The sequence below is a fragment of the Tasmannia lanceolata genome, unplaced genomic scaffold (genome assembly GCF_043159265.1).
Source record: "Tasmannia lanceolata isolate RefF3 unplaced genomic scaffold, GAP_Taslan_0.1 ptg000013l, whole genome shotgun sequence".
Lineage (NCBI taxonomy): Eukaryota > Viridiplantae > Streptophyta > Magnoliopsida > Canellales > Winteraceae > Tasmannia > Tasmannia lanceolata.
This window is the reverse complement of record NW_027518690.1, coordinates 25,152,812-25,176,405: the sequence shown is the minus strand read 5'-3', so window position 1 is coordinate 25,176,405 and position 23,594 is coordinate 25,152,812. Positions and strand designations below refer to the sequence as shown.

The window sequence follows — 23,594 nt, the reverse complement described above, 5'->3', positions numbered from 1 at the left end:
GGGCGTCTCTGAGATTCCCCCCCCCCTCGGATACCTCTCGGGTTTACGCCTTCGGGCGCCCGACCCTTGACCTTCGGGCGTCCGAGAGACCCCTCGGACATCTCCTTCGGGCGTCCTAGAATAGCGATTTGGGTTTTTCCAATTTGTATAAGAACGTTATTTTTCTCGGGTTTTCTACCCGAAAACCCTTCTCTCTTCTTCCTTTAAACATATTAAATGTCTTAATAAGTTATTTATCAATCTCCTCAACTGATTAGGCCATCTAAAGCGAAAGAGTGCGAAGATCTTCGGGGAAAAACCAATTTCCTCAACCCTAATCAATGGTTCTTCGATCGAAGAACACAAGGCTTGATTAAATCTGTATAGATATGATCTCTTCTTTATTCTCAAGAGATCTAAATCTCTGTAGAGAGTAGAATAATCACAATTGTATTTTACATACCTTTTGGAAGACGGATTCTCAAGCTTTTTCTTCGTTCTCCTCTCCCAAAAGCTCCACACAATTTCCTTTAGGGTTTAAAGTTCCAAAATTTGTAGCTTAAGAGTTTATTTATAGACTCTTGCTTTTAAGAGTCCTCATGTAGCATGCTTTTTGGAAACCCTAACTCATTCTAACTAGGAAACTAACTTGTTTCTAATTTATTTTAATTAAATAAATAAAATTATTTTTGGGACAAAAATACCCAGTCCAACGTTTTGGGGTATTTCAGACTATATGAGCTTTCCATCTGCAAGAATCATAGCCCCAACCTGGAAAATAAAGAAATCACTGGTGGTCCTTCAGGTTAATGGTATATCCTTCCAAATAGGGGTTGATCCGATTGTAGAAGATGAGACTTAAGCTTGGAGAGGAGGGGAACCAGCTTTAAATGCTGGGTCTGCGAAGAGAAGTCGATCTGTGGAAAAAAGATGGGAGGATGAAACTCCGATGCAAGATCTTACCGGAATAGTTCAGGAACGGGTATAAGCGTCATTTTTGAATTACTTCGGTGAACGGACCAACACCAGAGAGAAGACCGTTGTAATGACCCCCACGTGGCAGCCTCGCTTACGTGCTATTGACAACACCCACATATCAGTTCCCACGTGGAAGCCTCAAAACCGTGTATTGGAAGTCTCTAGCGAGCCCTAAGACCTGCAGATAGTAATTTCAAAATTCAAATTTCAACTGCCCCTGACAGAACTGTTTGGAAAAGTGACTAGACCAGGCATTATGGCAGCAATGCATCCTGGGCCCAGACAGCAAAAGACCTCACTGCCCTCGGTTCAACCAAGATTAGCACAAAAAGTCAATCGAGCTTTGGGCATCTTAAGGCAGGCCCTGAAGCATTAGGAAAGAAAACCAAAGAGACTTCCATCAAAACGGTGGTCTGCAAAAGGAAGAAAACAAAGCAGTTGGGGTGCGCAAAAGCAAAGATCAAACCATAAATCCAACTTCACCTTTGGAATCGCCTCTCAATCTGTACCGGAATCTTCGAGAAACTTGATGTGTCGTGGAGAAAAAGGTCCCGTGTGGATCCCAGGCCAGCGAGGGGTCCTACCTGAAGAATTGTGAAGCCTTGGGAGTACGTTCCCGCTCCCAATGAAGATAGGCTTCTGGAATATTAGGGGACTAAGAAAGGATAGAAGATTTAGGGCGGTGAGGACCTTTATTATTAAAAATCAGTCAGATTTGGTGGCATTAATTGAATCAAAATTAATGGGGGTCACAAATGTAACATTTAATAGTTCCTGGGGAAGAAATCAGCGAGAATGGGTTGCAAAGGATGCGATTGGCACAGTAGGGGGAATCATTGTCATATGGAAGGAGAGCAGATTCCGTCGCAAAGAAGTCAGAGAAGAGAGATTTTCGATATCTATAATTTTTTCCTCATTTGATTGTAATGAGGACTGGATGCTCACAATCGTTTATGGGCCACATCGTTCCTCTGAAAGAAGCGAATTGTGACAAGAGTTGAACTTTCTTAGAGAATCATGGCAGGGTCCCTTGATCCTGGGGGGTGATTTCAATACAAATCCGCTTTCCATCTGAAAAGAATACACTGTCGAGAAGCACAACCAGCATGAGGAATTTTTCACACTTTATTCAGAATCATGAATTACTGGACATCCCACTCAACGGAGCAAAATTCACTTGGTCCAACAATCAGGCTCGTCTTGTTATGACAATGATCGATCGTGTCCTCCTACTCGTGAATGGGAGGAACGCTTCCCACTCATCTCCCAGAAAGCATTGCCTAGAACGGAATCGGACCACAACCCGATCGTTCTGGAGATTTCAAATTTCTCTGGTGGCCCTCGTCCATTCAGATTTGATTTAGACCTCTTGGAAGTACCAGGTTTTGTGAAAAGGTAGAGTATTGGTGGGAGGAGCTAGAGATCAGGGCCTGGAAAGGATATATTATTTGCCAAAAGCTGAAAAGGCTGGTACCAATACTCAACAAAAAGAGACTATTTCAAATAGGCTGGCCTCCTTTGAACTCAAAGAGGAGGAAGGAACTCTGTCAGAGCCGGATCAGTTAGCTCGGTTGAATCTACTGGCTGAAAATGAGATGATTCTGCGTAGAGAAGAGATCCGATGGAGATAGAAATCCCGTGCATTGTGGCTTAAGGCTGGGGACAAGAATTCTAAATTCTTTCACAGAACAGCCAACTCCAGGAGGGTAAACCTGATCAATTGCATAAAGCATGGTGAATCAATAGTTGAAGATCCCAACCTTATCATTGTGGAATTCTATTCTGCCCTCTAATCAAAAACTGTGGAGTGGCGGCCGAAGATGGACGGTCTCTACTTCAAGTGAATTTCTGGTGGTCAGAGAGCCAATCTGGATCCAAATCTTACAGAGGAGGAGGTCGAACAAGCTATTTCCTAAATGGCTGGGGACAAAGCCCCAGGTTTGGATGGCTATCCTATGGCTTTTTTCCCGTTCTTTTGGAGAATCTTGAAAAAGGACATTATGGCTTTCTTTGTGGAATTTGCCCAGAGAGAGGAATCATTAGTGAAGCAGCGAAGGCGACTTTCATTGCCTTAATCCCAAAAAAGGAAGATGTTATTGGGATAAGAGACTTCCGCCCGATTAGTCTGATACACAATATCCCTAAAATTGTTGCCAAATTATTAGCCCGAAGAGTGAAAAATTATGTGGGGGACATCATATCACAATTTCAGGGAGCTTTTGTTGACTCAAGGCAAATTTTTGATGGTGTCCTAATAGATAACGAACTTATCGACTCAGCAAAAAGAAGTGGGCGTCCGGGCCTTCTGTTCAAAATTGATATAGAAAAGGCCTATGACCTTGTCGATTGGGACGTCCTTGACTTCATTCAGGAAAAAATGGGTTTCGGGCCATCCCGGAGGAATTGGGTTAGAGCATTGATATCAGATAATTCTTTCTTTGTAATCATTAATGGTTCAGCGGAGGGTTTCTTTAAATCATCAAGGGGGATCAGACAGGGGGATCCACTGGCACCTTATTTGTTTATCATGGTGGTGGAGGCACTTAGTCTATTGTTGACAAGAGCAAACAAAATGGGGTTGATTGGGGGATTTCGAGTGGGACCGCTAGCTGAAGAGATAACCCATCTCCAATTTGCAGATGACATACTGGTATTTATTCAATACACTCCCTACACTATCTTTAATGTTATGACAATCCTCAGGTGGTTTGAGGTCGCATCTGGCCTTAAATTTAACTTAGGTAAAACCATGCTCCTGGGCATCAATCTGGATCAACTAGAGGTGCATCGATTGGCAGTGTCTATTGGGTGTTCTGCAGAGTCCTTCCTGATTTCCTACCTGGGCCTGCCCTTAGGATTCGATATCCCATCGGCATCCCAATGGGATCTGGTAGTTGAAAGAATTGAAAGAAAGTTGGCTACTTGGAAGAAAAAGTATTTCTCTTTTGGGGGAAGGATCACACCAATCAAAGCAGCTCTCTCTAATTTGCCTATATATTTCATGTCCTTATACAAAATTCCGGTTCAGGTGGCCTTGAGAATTGAGAGGTTGTAAAGAAACTTCTTATGGGACGGAGATGGAACTCTGAAGAAGGGAAGGCACCTAATTAGTTGGGACACAGTCACGCAGTCAAAGGCAAACGGGGGCCTCGGTATTGGTAAGATTAGAGTACGTAATAAATCATTGATTGGCAAGTGGTTGTGGAGATATGGTAGAGAAATCTGCCTTATGGCATCGGGTTACAGGGCTAAAATATGGTTCTGAAGGGGGGGATTGGAGTTTCAAAAAGCCAACGGGAGGAAAGGGCTCAGGTGCTTGGAAATCCATCTGCTCTGTTAAAGAGGAATTTGACCGGTCAATCCGATACAAAGTGGGAAAGGGACTAAGGTAAAATTTTGGCTGGACCTCTGGTGTGGTCAATCTAAACTTTGCTTGGAATTTCCGGGGCCTTTTTGAATTGCTTCGAATCCAGCAGCGACTGTTGTTGACTACTTGGTGAGAGAGGGTCAGTGTGGAAGAGGGTTCTGGGACATTTGCTTGCGCCGAGACCTCAAGGACAATGAAATTCAAGAGTTCCAGAGATTACTTCTTTCCCTGGAATCGGCATATTGCTCGCAACACAAGGAGGATGAAAGAATTTGGATCCCCTCTTCGAGTGGGGACTTCTCCGCCAAGTCTTTCTTTTCTTTGTTAAATGAAGGTCATCTTTCTCCGGTAAAGCGTATTTGGAAATCGCTGGCTCCACCAAGGGTAGTAGCTTTTGGATGGACACTGATACACAGGAGGATCAATACATGCAATCGCTTAAAGAAAAGACATTTCAGTATGGCTAGTATGTGTGTCCTTTGTCATCAAAATGAAGAAACCCTGGATCACCTAATGTTGCACTGCCCTTTCGCTTTTCACATCTGGATAAAAGCAATCGGAGCCTTTGGGGTCTCTTGGGTGTGCCCTCAGTCTATCAGCTCCCTACTTTCTGGATGGTGCACAGGTCCCTTTGGAGAAATGGGTAGATATCTGTGGGCAACAACTCCATATGCCATAGTATGGAATATCTGGAAAGAACGTAATAGACAACTTTCAGGAGAAAAGTAGAACTGTGGCTCATATTGTCTCGGATATCAAAATTAAAATGATTTCATGGACAAAGGTCAAGAAACAAACTCCTTATGTAATGGGTGACCTCATAAGGAACTAGTGGTCAATAATATGGGACATGACTATTTGTTTCAAGCCTAAACCAAAATGGTCATGCCCGCCAACATGATGGTTGAAACTAAATTTCGATGGCAGCTCTTTGGGCAATCCTGGCAGAGCGGGAATTGGAGCGACCAGCGACCCTTATTTGTGGAAGGGGACTCCTCAAATGTAGTGGCTTGGACTTTTGAGTCATCAAAGGGTCCCTGGAGCTTGCAGGAGCTAGTAGCGGAAATACTGGATCTATTACGAGTACTTAATCCGCGGCTTGAACATCGAAGGCGATCGGCAAATGAGATGGCTGACACTCTGGCTAAGGCGGGAGTAGAACAGGAGGAATTTGAAATATTTTCATATATGTAATGTCCGTATTCCATTATGAAAAGGATAGTTCTATCCTTTCTTTTGGAAGTATGCTTTGTCTCTTTTGTAAACCATCGGATATGTCTGGTGTCCTATATCTAATATCTGTTAAAGCAGGCTAGAACCTCTGGTCCCGATTGCGCTTCAAATATTAATGAAATTTGTCATCTTTCAAAAAAAAAAAAAAAAAATGAAGTCCTAGTAGCTTCTCCTATGTTTTTGTTTCTTAATGGCGTTCATTGTTTAATATATAGAAAATAATAAAAAAGGAAAATAATCATAAGAAAAGGGGAAAATTGTTAAAGAATACAATATAGGGGTATTTTAGTCATTGTAACCAGTTTTTCGAAATGAATAAATACATCGTTATTCATGGATGGTTGTCTCCTTTTCCTCTCTTCTTCACATGATATGGTTGCATAATTCAGTGTAGAGGCCAAGTGTTCTGCGATGTCTCACAGATCATGTGTGTTGACGCGGTTGAAAACACTTAGGGCCCTTTTGGATACCTTATATTTTGTATTTGGATTTGGAATTGAGTTTTGAATACAAAATGAATAGATCCGCCAGCTCATGTTGAGGGAGAGAGAGAGGGAAGGGGGTACTTCCTGTTGGAGGGGAGAGGTTGTGGAGCAAAGAGGGTGAAGGAAACTGCCAGATCTGTGGATTTCCAATTACTTATTTCCACAGCATATTTGGAAATCTGATTTTTTTCACTGTCAGTTGCTGATTTGAAATCCAAGGATTTGATCCGGATCCAATTCACAACGCAGAAAGGGCTGCAAATGTGAGAAATCCAAGTCAAAATCTTCTCGGCATCCAAACGGGCCCTTACGGAAGAGTTAGGATTTGGGGTTGGAAGGCCTTGTGATAATTAGACAGCTACTTACATTTCTAATAATCCAGTTTTCAATGAGAGGATGCATTAAATTGCAGTATATTGTCATTTTGTTCATGAAAGGTCACTAGAGAATTGATATCTTCTGTGTGTGAGATCCAAATAGCAGTTGGCTGACATATTTACTAAGGCACTTAGTAGTGATCAGTACGATGTGGCTCATCATAGATTGCCTTGTGGCAACTCTTGTAATTCAGTTGAAGTGGTCTATATGTTTGCGTGTCTGTGTATTTGTTATGCATATATAAAGCATGTGGGTTGTGGGCTTGGAGTTGAGGCCTTCACAAATTTCTGTTCCTCTATATTCTTTTCTTTCTTTCTTTCTCTACTCTTTCTCTTCTTCCTCCGTCTCCTTGGCCTTCTTTCATACGAACTAAATGAAGATGCTTTATTATTTGATCAGCACTCTACCAACAAACTGATCAACTTCAACTTCTTGGAATCCTCCCAAAAAATGTCAAATCCCTGACCTAAAAAAAAACCAAAAGCAATGAACAACATGATTAATTCAATGTAGCTTGCAAGGGGATCACACACCACAACTTGATCTAAATCCTTCGCTGCAATCATAACCATTAAAAAGTAGCAATAAAAGTACCAAAACCATATGAAATGCAATGTGAAAACTCTCAACCTAAAGAGGATAGATAGTTTTGACAACATTAAGATAAAATAATTGTTGCAAGCAAAGACATCAATGTAGTAAGAAACTGTAGATAGGTCCTTAATGATGCTTAGATGTACAGGGTTGCTTGCAATAGTCACTTGTTATGTTTCAGGTTATTGTTTGTATTATAGTTGTTTCAGTAAAATATTTTAATCCTATTGTATCACAGGACTGAAATTGCGAAGGTTGATGGGGCATATTGAGTTTGCTAATGTGTCTTTTCATTACCCTTCAAGGATGACGGTATGCTTATCCTAAAAAATCATCGTATTTTTTATTAAGTTAGTGAATGATATATAGTTTTGTTTTCAAATTGTCTCTAGAACATTTTGTTTTCTACGTGAAATGAGACTAGCTTGAACATTAATGCCTGATGTATGACTATGTTCTATGATCTTACATAAAATCTACAATATGGGGAAAAGACGCTGTGGATGTGGATTCATTCAATCCCCATTGTGATCAAAAGACCATTATTATGCATACAAGTAAAATAAAAAATATACAATTTTCCTCGTTTTAAAATGCAAAAATGCTCTATACACCCCTTAAAGATTTTATATGCTCTATACTCTCCCCCTCGAGCTGATATGTTTTCTTAAGAATTTACAGTCTTCAAATAGATGATCTATGAGGATGATGCAGTTCAGGGAAGGGTTACACACACACACACACAAAAACAGTTAGACTGTTGAAATAGACTTAAAAGATCATAGATTAAAATAATCTAACAAAGGAGTAGTAGGGCATGAAACAATCTCCCAAACTACATGAACAACAAACCTAGTGCAAAGATCAAAATCAAGCAAGAATAAATCCACACAAAAACAGCAATAGGCAACCCGAATTTGCAAGAAGAGACGAGAGAGTAGATGATTACTTACTTGAAGGGAAATACTTGAAACCAATCCCTAAGCTCCAGTCCACAATAAGTCCACGAATTGGAAGATGCAGCCATCAGGTCCACGATTCAGTTAATAAAGGTTTTTCGAATCAAGTCCACTACCAATTGTCCTCTTTGTCATTAGATCCTTGAAAATGCTGGTTATTTTTTGTGAAACTACCAGTTACTCCAAAAGCTTAAGCTGTTGGAGAAGGCGTTATTTAATTTTTTATACCTTAACAATTTTCTTACAGATAACAGACTACAGGGAAACTTAGGAAACTTACAGAAGTCAATGGAAGGGAGGAGGTAGGAAAAATAGTACCCTTACCTGACACAAAGACAAACAACCATCAGCAAGTTAAAAAATGGGTGAAGGACAAATTTATTAAAACGAGGAAAATATAGAGTACTCACCTGTCATATGGTTTGATTCTCCCAATTCAATGACCCAGGGTGACGACCTTTGTGAAATAAAAAAGCAGAATTCCTTGAGTTGGCCAGAGTAGTTGTGGATGTAGAGTGATGATTTCTAAATTGTTGGGATTTTCGTACTCATCTCATGAAAGCAAAACTGAATCAGTGTTGGAATTATGTGGTTGATTTTTTATGGAACTATTTGGCAACATACTTTGTTACATGGAGATGTGTACATGTGTCATAATCCAGCACGAATATGGTGTCGGATTTAGTTAGCCCAAAAAAGTAGGATTTATGTATTCAACCATGTCAGAGTGTGTGATATGCCTAAGGGCATATTGAACTTTGTACACGTAACTCTAATATAAATATAATAGAGTGAGGGGGAGATCCTCTCAACTCATTATTTTCTCTCTAACTCTTTTCTCTCAATATGGTATCAGAGCCCTAGGGTTAGCGTGCCCTAGGGACCTCCATTGAAGACCTTCTGTCTTCTTCTTCTCCGCGTGCCCTAAACCTCGCGTCGCCACTCTCCTTCTCTCGCCCCTCTCCTCTCTGTCGCCCCCCTCCCATCTCCTCTCAGCTTCAATCCCCTCACCCCACCCCCCCCCCCCCCCCCCCCCCCCCCCGACGGTACCTCGTAGCCCCCTACCCCCCTACCTCGTACCCGTAGCTCCCCTACCCCGGTACCCTCTCCCCCATCAACAGTAACCCCCCCTGTTGCTAGAATGGATACTATTAGAATTGTTTTGGCTTTAGCAGCTCAAAAGAATTGGCAAGTTTTTCACATTGATGTGAAATCAGCCTTTCTTAATGGAGAACTTGAGAAAGAAGTGTATGTAGAACAACCTCAAGGCTTTGAGATCAAAGGCATGGAGCATAAAGTGTACAAATTGAAGAAGACACTCTATGGACTTAAACAAGCACCAAGAGCATGGTATAGTAAAATTGACAGGTATTTTCATGAAAGGTCATTTCAAAAGAGTGCTAGTGAACCAACTCTTTATGTTAAAATTTATAGTGATGATATCCTAGTTGTTTGCTTATATGTGGATGATATGATATATATTATGAGTTTTATTGATATGGTTAAGGAATTTAAAGAGAGAATGTTGAAAATTTTTGAAATGTCAGATTTGGGTCTATTGCATTATTTTCTTGGAATTGAAGTTATTTAAGGATCCAATGGGATTTTCATATGTCAAAAAAAAATATGCTTTGGATTTATTGAAGAAGTTTGGTATGACAAATTGTGCACCTGCAAAAATACCTATGAATACTAATGAGAAACTTACTTTACAAGATGGAGTTGAAAAAGCTGATGAGAAGAATTTTAGAAGCATTGTTGGTGGTTTGATTTATCTAACTCATACAAGGCCAGATATTATGTTTGCAGTTAGTATTATTTCCAGGTTTATACACAATCCAAGCAAGCATCATTTTGGGGCAGCAAAGAGAATTATGAGATACATCCAATGCACAATTAATTTTGGTATTGTGTGCTCAAAAGCCACTAACTCTAAATTGATTTATTTTTCTAATTGTGATTGGGCAGGTTTCATTGATGATTGAAAAAGCACAACGGGCTATTGTTTTAGCCTTGGATCGGGTGTCATAGCTTGGGCATCCAAGAAGCAACTTACTACATTGCTTTCAAGTACGGAAGCCGAGTATATCGCTGCCACAACTATGGCTTGTCAAGCAATTTGGCTAGGAGGATTTTGCGTGATTTGAAGGACGAACAAAGCGGGCCTACGTGGATGTTTTGTGACAACAAATCTACAATTGCCTTGACAAAAAATCCAATTCATCAAGGGAGGACAAAGCACATTGAGTTTCGCCATCATTTCATTCGAGAAGTCACAGCCAAAGAAGAAGTGGAACTAAAGCATTGCAACACTGAAGATCAAGTGGCGGATATTTTCACAAAAGCTTTACCAAAAGAAAAGTTAAAGAAATTTCGTCATATGATGGGAGTAAAAACACCCCACATAATTTGAGTCAAGGGGGCGTGTTGGAAAGTCTAATTCAAACGGTGGTGACTAGTGGGGCCCACATAAAGCCAAGCCTATCTCACTCCTGTAGAAAACTTGAGTCGGTTGTTTTTGGTGTTTGGTTTTTTAACTTTATCTAGATAGAGTCCAGTAGCTATATAGTAGGAAGTTGAATTCATATTTAATTAGGATTAGAAGAGTCCAAAACGTGTGTTTTTTATAGATGATATTCTGTCAAGCTATTATATATAGGTGTGTGTGTTATTGACGTGGATATGGGTGAAAAAGAAAACAGTAACATTCATTCCCTTCAATAAAAAAAAAACTTCTTCTATTATTCTCTTTCTTGTTTTTAGTATTTTGTGTTCCTCATATTCTACAAAATCCACAAACTAAATCCGTATGCTGCAACTCTCAAAAGAAAACGTCAATATTCCAAAACTGGTCAGAAGTCCAATTTGGAACTTTCTATCTTTATACAAGGGCTTATAAACCCTTCCGAGAAAGAAAGCAATTGCATGAAAATAGACTCCTAAATCCATATGGAAACAAGCAAGAAAAAGGAAGTAAAAATAAAACTTGCTAAGATCTAAGGTATGCTAAAGAAGAATAAAATGAAGGAACTTGTGTAACCTCTCTGTTCAAAAAAGAAGATAAGAATAGGATGAAGGAACTTGTGTGTGTAACCTGTATATTCAAGTTCAAAAAATAATAGTTTATTAATACATCTCTTAAGTGAATACAACACAAGCTAACTCTCCTATGTAATAAAAATGAAGAAAAAATCCTAGCACTTATCTACTTTCTTACATTAACAATTTATAAACTTTAACTATGGCCCAACTTAGCCTGCCATGATTGTGTCGGGCCAGTTATTTTTGTGTGCTTAAAAGAATGGTGCCCACAATTACCTTTCAGAAGAAAAAAAAGAAAGAAAGAATGGTGCCCACAATAATGTGTTGAAATAATTTTATTTTTTTTTTAAAAAAATGTTGAAATGACATATATGCACACACAGGCCGGAGAAATTTTAACCCATTAATATCACTTTATAGATCAGCAAGGAAATTTGCAGTAATAGAACTTGGAGAAAGTACAACATCTCTTCAAGGATAAGATTTCTTACACTGCTTTTTTCTAATGAAATTAATAAATTCGAAATGTAAAACTGAAATTTGTGAAAAGTAAAACACCTCTTCAGATATCTGCGCCAAGGTGTTTTGATAAACATGAACTCCACTTGTTTGTCGTGTAGTATTTAAAGCGTTTAAAGAGCTTTTTGAGAACCGTAATATCCTATGAAATCGCTTTAAATACTACACGACAAACAAGTGGAGCACTTGTTTATCGAAACACTTTGGCGCAGATATCATTTCCCTAAAACTATCAACCACAAAAATATTATGATTGCGAAGTAAAATTAAACTATTCCTAATGAAATTAGTAAATTTTAAATGTAAAACTAAAATATTTCTTCCAATATGATGATTGCAAAGTAAAATTAAAAATTGATGAGAACAAAAATTGTAGGTAACTTATATTCCTACCCCAATGAGTACTTGCCTTGAACGCATCTTATGTTGATCCTTAAGAGGACTATAACACTACCAACCACAAAAAACACTGTGTACAGAAGTGTATCTGTAATAGATTTGGTATGAAAATTATACTGATCAGAGAAACATTTACCATTTGGTTGGGTTAATTTACCTAGTTATCCACAAGAAAGTGATATTTGAGGTTATAGAAATCAAATAACCCTTGCAAAGAGTACAAAATGCTAATGAAGTCTATGCATATTATGCATATACCTTTATAATAGTCCCAAAAGGAAGCAAAAATATGGTCCCACTATTTTATCCATCTAAATTAGGTTAAATTAGCTTTCGAACAACAGCCACAATCTTCTATAATTACATTTTAGATCCTGTTTTTCTGCCTTTTTTTTAATTTTCTCTGTGTCGATAACATAATAATTGGATATTGTTATAAAGCACATGCAAGGTTTCGGGTTTTAGTTTCGGTAGGTGTTTCGGCTGTGATGAAAATGAAAATGAAATTGGAAACATATCGGGTTTGGATGGAAAATTGGGTGAATTCCTGTAAAATCATTGAAATGTATAATGTTTAGCTGAACAAGAACTTTTGCCCAACTGAGTCAACTTTTATTTTGAAAAGTTGAACTGACTAGCAAGTAAATGATTGACTGGGAAGTTTCTAAATGATGTTTCCCAGAAAGCAGCTATGAGATACTATGCAAACTTTTGTATTTCCAAAATTTAGGGTTGTGGTACACCATAAGCTTCACTTGCTACACAGAATTGCCCTTCTTTTCTTGTTGAACCATATGTCCCAGTCATGATTCCTCTTTTACGTTGCTTATGTTGCGTACATACAAGTTAAAATCTTCTTCTTGACACTTTTGGTTGAATACCACCTAATATATCAAATGTGGAAATTACTTATTCATACCACTAATGATGATGACATGTGAACAGGTGCCTTCCTTACAACATGTAAACATTGTGATACATCCAAATGAAGTGGTTGCAATTGTAAGAAAACTTGTATCTGCTCTTTTATTCTTCTATAATGTTTGAGGAATGAATGCTCAATTTTAATGTGCATAGGTCGGTCTTAGTGGGAGTGGAAAAAGCACACTAGTTAGTCTTCTTCTTCGACTTTATGAACCAACAGCTGGTCAGGTGAGACCTATGATTCCTACAGTTTGGATTTTCAACAAAAACCCATGTCAGCACATGTCTACACGAACACGGAAGAGGACATATGTCGAAACGAGTTTGAACATGTTTACTGGAATTCCCAATTTCACACATTCCTCATTCATTACGCAACATGCAAAGCTCCTTTTTCTTCTTCCGAATGATAAACTTCAACCTCGAGATATTTTAGTAAAGTTGTTTTTTTGCCTCTATTTCCTCTTTTCCTACATTCTTATTCAAACAGAAACATCAATAGATAACTTATGTTCACACTAAAAGCTCATTAATAGATAACTTATGTTCACACTAAAAGACAGCTTTTGTGTTGTTTGGGAAATGTGATATTTGTCCTGTTTGGCTAGACATGAGCTTTTCTTAATTTTTTATATATTGCAGTGTAGACTGTAAATTGTAAGCGTTGCTTATGTTCACACGAAAAGACAAAGCTTTTGTGCTGTTTGGGAACTGTGTGCAAGAGGTGACATGAGCTACAAATCCTGCAGCTTTTGTATGTTTGGGAACTATGATATTTGTCCTCTATGGCAAGAGGTGACATGACCTGTAAATCCAGCAGTCAACTTTTTCCAGCAGTCACTTCAGAATAGAAAAAGAGATGAATAGTCTAGTCAGTTCAGTTTTCAGAATAAAAAAGAGATGATTAGTCTAAGTGTCTAACCAGTTCACTTGGCACAACAAGGAAGAGTTGAAAAGAAAAGAAAAACAGCTGTGATTACAATTTTAAATTATTAATTCATGTTACTGAAAATGACTATTAAGGCCTTGATTGTTTTGGATTTTTAGATAGAATCGGTTTTCAGTCCAAATCTGACTATTGGCTATGATTTGTGGACACGGACACGAGTGCCACAAGTCGACACGGACACGGGAGTGTCGGACACAGCAACCCCTAAAATTTAGAAATAGGGACACGGCTTAAATAGAAAGTGTATACAATCATGATCTATGGATACAAATTCGTGTGTTGAGTTTCGACACGGATACAAGTTTTCTGACATGGCAACGTCTAAAAATCTAGAAATAGTGACACATACATATAAAATTACTGATTATTGTAACAATCTAAATATGGTATTCATTTAACAAACTAATGATTCATAGCATAAATAAACTATAATCTAAAACAAATATGGGATGATCAAATATTAACTCATTCATCAATTTAATCTAGTTCTCTTATATCTCCAATATGCATCGAGAACGGGAGACCAATATGATAGTATTGGTATAAGAGTTTGTTTAGGGTTTTAGGTTTAGGCTATGATTTGTGGACACGGACACGAGTGTCGCTTGTCGACACAGACAAGGAGTGTCGGACACGGCAATTCCCCAAAATTTAGTAACGGGGACATGTCTAAAATACAAAGTATATATCATCATGATTTGTAGTTACATATTCGTGTGTTGAGTTTCGACACGGATATGAGTTGTCTGATATGGCAACATCTAAAAATGTAGAAATTCTGACACGTACGTACATATAAAATTACTGATTAAAATAATTACTATCATAATTTGTAACATTAAAAATATGGTATTCATTTAACAAGCTAATAAATCATAGAATTAATCAAATATAATCTAAAACAAATATGATATATTAAAATAATAACGCATTCATCAATTTAATCTAGTTCTCTTACGTCCCCAATATACAATGAGAAAGGGAGACCAATATGATACAATGAATATATATTGGGATAAGAGTTTGTTTAGGGTTTTAGGTTTATAGGAGGGGATATAGCAGCAAATATTAGTTAAAGAAGAGCTAAAATAAGAGTTTATAATAAAAGAAGACTTAATAATAAAAGAAGAAAACACAATATTCAATAATAAAACTGAATGTCACACTTGACATGGTACAAAAATGTGTTCACACGCCCACATTAAGTCTAACACTTCATACTCTTGATCTTCATCATAATATTTCTCATGCTGCTGGTGACAGGGAGCTCTGTATCCTTGATGACTCCCTCGATATCTTCCTCGACCACCTCGAGCATTCCAGTTCCCATTCTGATAATGACCAAATTGCCCGTCATTCTCGAAGTTGTCCCCTATACTATTTTGATCCTGGCCACCTTGATTTTGATTGACTGCTATTTCGAGATCAGGTGGTGGATTTTGGAATCATTAGTTCCCTTGTCTAGAACCTTCTAAAGTAGCAAACCTTCTCTGCACGGCTTGAATCTCGTTACTAACGGCTTGTAACTCTCGACTGTGAGCTTCACGGTCCGCTCTACTAAGCCGGATCTCCTCGCGGCTAAGATTCATATCTGCCCTACTGTGTCTAATGAGTTGGGCCAACTCATCATTAGACACCTGATTGCTAGATGTCATCGTGTGGTAATCTTTACCACTCTTTGTGGGCATGCATGGGAAAGCTAAACACAAGTGGGACACTAACACCCTAAAAGGTTTCCTAAAAATAACTATGCTCTGATACCAAGTTGACACAGGAGTGCAGGACAATACCTAATTTAGGGAGATTCCTACACTCCTAATGGGATAATGGTTTTAGAAAATGTTTAGGGTTAACACGGAAGACCGAAACACCGAAAGAACTAACCTAGGGCTGATTTGGCTCTAATTTTATTACAGGGCAGCAGCAATAACGAGACGTTAAATGCTTTCAATAATTAGAAAAATCACAATTAACAAGAAATAAACCCTATGTAAATTAATTAATAGGTAAAAGATCCCCTAGGTGGATTGTTAATGGCAAAATTAGTCATAAACTAGGTTTTATGCTTGCAACCAATTAAAAGAACTAAAAGCTAATGCAAATACGGATGAATTAGATGTAAACGAGCATGAAAATAGTAATAGTCAATGAGAACAATAGCTAAATTATCAACAGCAGTAAGGGTTCAAAATAGTCCAGATTTAGGCTAAAAGGGTATTTCAGTAATTTTACAGATCTAGGATTTTGGGGTAATACTGCTATCCAGATTATAGTTATGATCTAGAAAGGTAAAGGAAAGTAAATCTAGGGTTAAGGGAGGGGTTTTGATGGCATGTTTAGGCTAGGAATCTCAAAAACTAGTTTTAGGGCTTGAATGACGTGAAAATCTCAACTAGGCAGGGGTTTAGGGTAAAGGATCTTGAGTGTTTTAGCTGAGGTTAATCACAAAATCAATCCCTCAAAATCTCATATTGAGATCTTGAAGAACAAACAAGATATATGGATTTTGTTTTTTTGTATCTTTAGGTTTCAAAACACGAAAGAAACTGAAAAGATTGATGTACTAACCTTGTTGTGCAGATTTGATAGAGAAAGAGAGTAGAGAAGAAGAGAAAATATGAGAAGGATGGTTCCAAACCACCAAGAAGAAGAGAGAAGAAGAAAACCCAAATTTTTGGCTTCCAAGCAAACGTCAATTCTATTCAATATTCAAAAGTCCCTTACATTGCTTTCGTAAGATGTATTTATAAGAAAAGAAACCCTAGAAGATAACTTAAGACCTAAGTAACTAATCTCAACCATTCATCTAATCCAAAGTAAACTAAATAAAGTTAAAAACTTACCTAGTAAACTAAATAAAGTTAAAAACTTACCTAAAATAGTAATCCCCTAATAGACCTATACTACTTCCTAAAAACACCCATAACTTGTTCAAATTACATACAAATCATGTGATCTTGGGCTCATTAGATAGGCAATTGAAAAACCTTTCTAATAATACCAAAAACACGCCAAACGGATGAGATTTGATGCCTAAAAAGTAGGCTACCAGTAAAATGACGAAAATCGAAGATAAATAAAAAAATGACGCTCATGTCTGTGGCCCATGCTAGAGTCTCCACCATCAGTCTCGTCCACGTCTGCGCTTCTAAACCTTGACTTCTTTCACATTGTTGATGTCCCCGTCAGTGATGTTTCCAGTGATTAAGTTATCAAATGCAGACAGACAATTATTTAGATTGAGAAAGCTCTTTTTAGACTAATATAATCTCTTAGATCGTTGTTTTAAAAGTTAGGTTGCACTATGATGAAAGTGGGTTATGTCCGAAGCCAGGTTTATCACACATTGTTCGTAAACCACTGTAAAGAGAGCACCACTATTCTCATTGTGTACCTTGACAACATAGTCCTCACAAGATGTAGCTCAGTTGAGATAAGTGTGTTGAAAGATTATTATCTCAACGAAACCTTTTAAGTTAAAGAGTGGGGCCCGTTGAAATATTTTCTAGGAATCAAAGTGGCAACATCTGAAGAAGGTATTTACGTTTCGTACTGGAAATACATCTTGGATCTTATAGAAACAGGAAAGTTGGGTTGTAAACTAGTTGATACACCTATTGAACAATATCATCAATTGTAGGATAAGGATGGTGAACAACTTATCGATGTGGGAAGATATCGAGGCCAATTGAATGATAAGGATGGTGAACATGTTATTGATGTCATAAGTGTTGTGAGCCAGTTTATTCACACTCCAAAGACAATTCATTTGGAAGCAGAGCTCAATATACTCTAGTCTTAACGGCTGTCCGGTAAGAGGATTACTCTTTAAAGCAAATGGTCACATGAAAGTCGAAACATGTACCAGATGCAAATTGGGCAGATCACTTGTGATAGGCGGCCTACTTCAGGCTACTGTGCTTTAGTGGGAGGAAATTTGGTAACTTAGCTTCACCGACAAGGAGAAAGAGTTGGAAATACAAAAGCCATTTCCCCATACGATAGTGGATTCCAGTTCAATAAAACCGTTTTACCGTTGGCTTAATGGACGAATGAAAGCAAAGAACAATCCATTCTGGCCAGGTATTCTCCCCTGAATTGGAACGTAAGGTTTTAATACATGATTGAGACTGAGTTTTCACCATTTTTATAAAAGTCTGAAATACGTTGATGACAGCAGATGTCTTTCGCAAGAGATATAGCCACATAAATCTCATATGATCATCATTAAATGTGATCAAATAACAATATCCTTGGAGCAATGGCACATGTGCTGGTCCTCCCACATCGTTATGAACCAAATCAGATGGTGGCATTTGTGTCATTTATGCTTATGGGAAAAGGATAATATAGTGCTTTTATTTAGGGGTCAAGTTCACAATGAGAAAAAGGTAAAGGAGAAACAGTAGAAACATACATTCTTATTCATGAAAAGTCCAACATATAACATAGTCTCTCTCTCTATGTGGATGACCCAATCATCGATCCCACAGAGACCACACATTATTACTACATATGAGGGAGAAATCTGCTTCTTCACATCGAGGAAGTATTGTAGTGCATGCTTATGCCTTGTCCCGATCACCTTCTCCGTGTGTAGGCTCTATATGATTCCACAAAAAAAGAGAAAATGATTGAGAAATTGTTTTCAATTAACTATCCTATAGATAGCAAATTCATGAAAAGATTAGGAACAGCAACACATCATTTAAGAGAAAGAAAGTAATACGAGTGATAGAAAGAGTAGTAGTTTCATTTCCAGAGGTGGATAGGAGATCGTCATTGGCTATGACAATGCATTGGCTACCAGGAGAACAGATTGTAGGGAAGGAGCTTGCTTGGATGTTCTCGAAGGCTGCAAAGGTTGAATCTTGAATGGCTCTGATACAATGACAAATTACACACTTATGCATGAATAATAGAAACAGCCCCATGAAAATGAAGAAAATGAGAGTGCTCAAGGTACATGACTTGTCTCTCTTGTCTAGTATATTATAATTGACATTTTACAATTACAAGTGTACCAGTATTACATTGGATAAGACATAATGGGTCTAACAAGAAATTCCTATCGCATTATATACACTTGGGTGAAATACATATATCCATAGTTTTGAAACTCCCCCGCATCATCGTGGACTCCCCGAGTCGACTCCCTTTTACCTTGGCCGTGTTTCGCGTTTTACCCCCATGTTCCATGTTTTGCCCTATAGAGTCGATAAAAACTCCTTCGACTATCCCAAATTATGACTGCATCAACCAAACACTCAGGCATGTCAACCGAGTACTCGACCATGTCGTGCCGAGTCGACTCGGATTTTCTTCCGTTGTGTTCCCCGCCGCATCCACGTTTTAAAAAACTGCACATATCTAGGGATACAAGAATTCGTACAGGTGATATATACACCGTTTTATGATGTATGTTAGTAACCTATGGTACACAATGAATGGGGAGTGAAACAATAGGTGATTCACTGATTATTTTGAAGATAAGCAGATAATGCACAAGTAGCAGAGTCACAGCAAATCTCCATCATGATGATGGCAATCAAGAGCAACTTATTTAAGACCACAGAAGAAGCCTGGAATTCTAAGGTGGACCATAATATCCTCCCAATGGTACCTTTCATATTACTCCTAAATTGGAACCCATATCCCATATTAGATCCCTGTCTTAAAGCGACACTCATTCAGCACCCCTAGTTCGAAAATAATCAAATAATCCTACTACTTGATCAACACAAAAAAATATTTTTGAATTTTAAAGCTAAAGATGCCTTTTCGATAAAGATGTTCTCAATGGCTTATAATCATCTGCTTATGAATGGGTTGAATCATGGTGGGTTGAGTAGGTCAACAGAGCCAATCGCCCAAGAAAATGATAAACCAATTGATCATTCCTACCATGGACCTTTTTAATATATTTTGTCAAATTGTATATTTGAAGAACAACCGTACATGCACAAGAGTCAAAATTAAGTTCTTTTGCAATTCAACTTAATGTTGCCAAACAGCCCAGTAATACACTAGTGTAAAAACACAAATTTTTTCGATACTGAGATGGATTTTTGCAGTTTTTAGTACTTGCATGTTTATATAATGCAGCCTAAAGGAACTAACAAAAGTGGGCATATAGACCAATGATATGTTGATCATTTGAAGCATGCTGTGCTTTGTCACCACCCACAACAATAGAGCCTCCAAAGAATTTGACAAATAACTAGTCTTATCTGCAATTTTTAATCGAGTCTTCCCAATGATGAGCACAAGGTTATAGAATCCCTTTTTCACAACAAACCTACCAAATGGAGCATCAGCAACCAGTGTATATCAATCCAAAGGATATATGAAAATAAAAGAAAAGGTCCCTACCATCTCTCCTCAATGATGATTGAACTACAACTTTGAAGGAGACATGTCCAGTACTCCTTTGTCTTCTACTTCATTTTCTATGTATTTTTTAGTAAATCTGAGATAGTATTGTTTTTACTTTTTACACTAGAGTATATTCATTCATTGGTTTATAATGAATTTATATAGGAATTTCTGGGAAACTGTTTATGCAAAATAAATGTGATGAAGTGCAGAGGGCTCAGTATTTTTTTTATTTTTATGGTGGCATCCTTTCAATTAGGAAGATATTCCAACTCAGATGGGGCTCCTTTTTTATCTGTAACTATGGGTTAACCTCTCTTAATGTTAGGATTAGAAGATTCTTTAGTTCTTAAATTTATATACCACTTCGTCATTTATTAAGAAAATCTGTTGCACATAAGCTTAAGATAAATTACCATTCAAAAAATAAAAATAAAATAAGCTTAAGATAAATTAAGCTGAACACTCAACTTTTTCTTCTATCTGAAGCAATAAGATTTCAATTTTTATGACTGCATTTGATGACCTTGATCCATCACATGGACTCAAATTTGTGACTGTATCAGTTAGATTGTTTGAAATTTTCCATTTTCCTTGAAATCAAAGGCCAATTCATGCATGCCTAATGAATGAATCTTCACATGCATTATAGTCTATAGTGCCCAATAGTTGGTTCTTACATTAAAAGTTGTGTTTTACTGTAGATATGCATCGATGGATTCCCTCTTAAAGAGTTGGACATCAACTGGCTGAGAGAAAGAATTGGGTTTGTGGAACAGGTTACTCCATATAAAATACAGCCTTCAAACTTAAATTGAATACTTAATGTTTGCGGGATTGAGCTTGTAGCTCAATGGTCAAGGTTTTGTTCTTTGACCTAGAGGTCAGAGGCTCAATCCTAGCTAACCAATAAAAAAAATAAAAATAATACTTAATGTGGGCTGGTTTCAATATATTCAACTGTGAGCAGGAACCACATCTTTTCCGCATGAATGTCAGTTCAAATATAAGATACGGGTGCACCAGGGAAATCAGTCACAAAGATGTGGAATGGGCTGCTAAGCAGGCATTTGCGCATGAGTTTATTTTATCTCTTCCCAATGGTTATGACACTTTAGTTGATGATGGTCTCCTTAGCGGGGGGCAAAGACAGCGGATTGCCATTGCCAGAGCTATTATCCGGGATCCTACTATTTTAATTCTTGATGAAGCCACTAGTGCGCTAGATGCAGAGAGTGAACATTATGTGAAGGTATTGTCACCAATAAAACCAAAAAAAACTTGAAAATTAAGCGACAGCGATTCGAAACCCTTACCCAGCTATGTATTATTCCCTCTTTTCAGGGAGTTCTTCATGCAGTTAGTAATGAATCCAAGGAAAAAAGGACTGTTATATTGATTGCACATAGGTAATTTCCCATGCCTCCATCTCTTTTTTATCCATTTAAATCCCTTTCTCATTGCGTTGGCTGATTCGCAGGCTATCTACAATACAAGCTGCTGACAGAATAGTGGTAATGGAGAGTGGTAGAATTGTTGAGGTGGGTCTGATTTTTGCATGGACTATCCTATGTTTCTCATTTAGACATGTATACAGGTCATATAATAGTCATGTAGATAAGAATTCCTACAGCCTTAGAGATTTCACAGGAATGGGGGAAAATATCCCAACTCAGTTTCAGATATCTCAACCTTGCACGTCAATCCATCTGTGTGACGAGATCTTTGAAAAATGGAAGATTGGACCTCGTCTTTCATTCTTGGCCCTATCTAAAACTAGACGAAGTCAGGTCAGACAATGATTGACCAGGTTAGTAATTATTGACTTGGGGGTGTTGAAGGGGTTTTTATAGGTCAACTCAGGTCAGTCAATGATTGATCCAGTGAGTATTGGGTGTTGAAAGGATTTTTTATTTACCTGGTAGGGCCTTAAGGAAGGTCATTGATTAAAACAGCAAGATCTTATACGGGCTCATGAGAGTTAAGTTAGTGTTCAATTGAGTTGGTATGGCCAAAAGTGGGTACATTAGGCATATTCTATTGTTGAACCAGCGAGATCTTAAGCATAGCTTCAAACCACATGCATCTATACATTGCATATCCAGAAAAACTGATTGAAGCCCATGGAATTCAAATGCCAAAGTTCCTGAAGATTTGGAAAAATCCATGATATTTTACTTTGGTCAAAACCAAGTGTTAAACATGGCTTATTGGTAGGACGATTTGTTATTTATTAGGGAGCTTGTTGGGCATCCATGCATATATAGATCATTTCCTGATTAATACTTCTATAATTAGAGATTAAATTCAAATGATTTGATAAGAGTCCCATGATCACTTCACCCCAACTGTGAATTTTGTTATGTTGTACAAACAGGTTGGTGACCATACAGAGCTTCTTTGCAAGGATGGCCTGTATGCAAGGTTAATCAAAAGACAGGTAGACAGATTGAGGGACGGATGATGGGTTTTTGAAATTCAGGAGCTAAATAAAGCAGAATTAGGCTAATTTTTTTTAATTTTCTTTCTAGAAGGCGAGAATACAGCAGTCTTTTGTTTGTTTTTTAAATCTGAAAATGCAATATTTATAAAAAGAACTCAATTACAAGGGGGGCAAAGATTGTCTCACATATAGGTGGACACCCATCATTTGCTTCTCTAAGAACATGTGAATCATGAAAGGGGTTCAACATATTCATGTGCCATGCGTACAATGGAGACTTCGTGTCTAAACAACTGGGCCCCTGTGGAACTTTTGAAACCTTTTTTAGTTCTAATGATCTTACCTATTGTAGCAGCCTTGATTTTAAATAACTCCTCTTTCTTTCATTACAAATGTCTTACAAACTGCAAAAGGAGAGCTCCCAATGAACAGGAACGGCTCTCCACCTAATTATATCAGGGCCATCCGGCACAAAATCAAAAGGAACCCACATTTTGCCACACCACTTAAGAATCCAATAGAGAACGGATTGGAGCTTTTGTTCTTGAGTCTTGGCGTTGTTTGATTAGAAGTTGGATTGATACATTTTTGAATAATCCATTTTGTTGAACAAAAGGTGAAGAGCAGCTTTTCAGCAAGGAGGTTTTCTCTAGTTTTCCCTTTCACTGGTGCTTTTGTGGAGGATTGATTGATCAGGTTTATGTGGCAAACGTGTCTCTGATTTGGACCATTCATCTAGTTGGGCCCATGGGGAGTAATATGATCCCAACTATTTGATCATGACGTTTACCCGTTAAATGTGGATCCTTTGTCAACCTTTCTTTTTCATTTTAATTATCAGCTTTTTTGTCATGTCAAAAGTTTTCTTAGGGGCACATCCATAATGGAGCTCACTAGATATATAAATTATAGACAGGAACTGCAAATGTAATTTAGTATTTTACTTCACCATGTTTCTAAAGGTAGTTGT

At 37.8% G+C, this 23,594-nt stretch overlaps 1 protein-coding gene across 2 annotated transcripts in view; it reads left to right on the top strand.

The window, feature by feature from the left end:
* LOC143889972 (ABC transporter B family member 26, chloroplastic-like) overlaps positions 1–22,978 on the top strand; it is a 97,101-nt gene extending 74,123 nt beyond the window's left edge. Inside the window, exons 11-18 of one of the 2 annotated variants that reach the window (XM_077394407.1) lie at positions 7,253–7,326; positions 12,879–12,935; positions 13,011–13,085; positions 20,886–20,960; positions 21,152–21,433; positions 21,526–21,590; positions 21,662–21,722; positions 22,559–22,978. In XM_077394407.1, coding sequence (XP_077250522.1) covers positions 7,253–7,326; positions 12,879–12,935; positions 13,011–13,085; positions 20,886–20,960; positions 21,152–21,433; positions 21,526–21,590; positions 21,662–21,722; positions 22,559–22,645 — 776 coding nt within the window. In that variant the 3' untranslated portion in view covers positions 22,646–22,978. The remainder of the gene's footprint in view (positions 1–7,252; positions 7,327–12,878; positions 12,936–13,010; positions 13,086–20,885; positions 20,961–21,151; positions 21,434–21,525; positions 21,591–21,661; positions 21,723–22,558) is intronic. The other variant, XM_077394408.1, reaches the window with a different exon arrangement.
* The last annotated feature ends 616 nt before the right edge of the window (positions 22,979–23,594 follow it).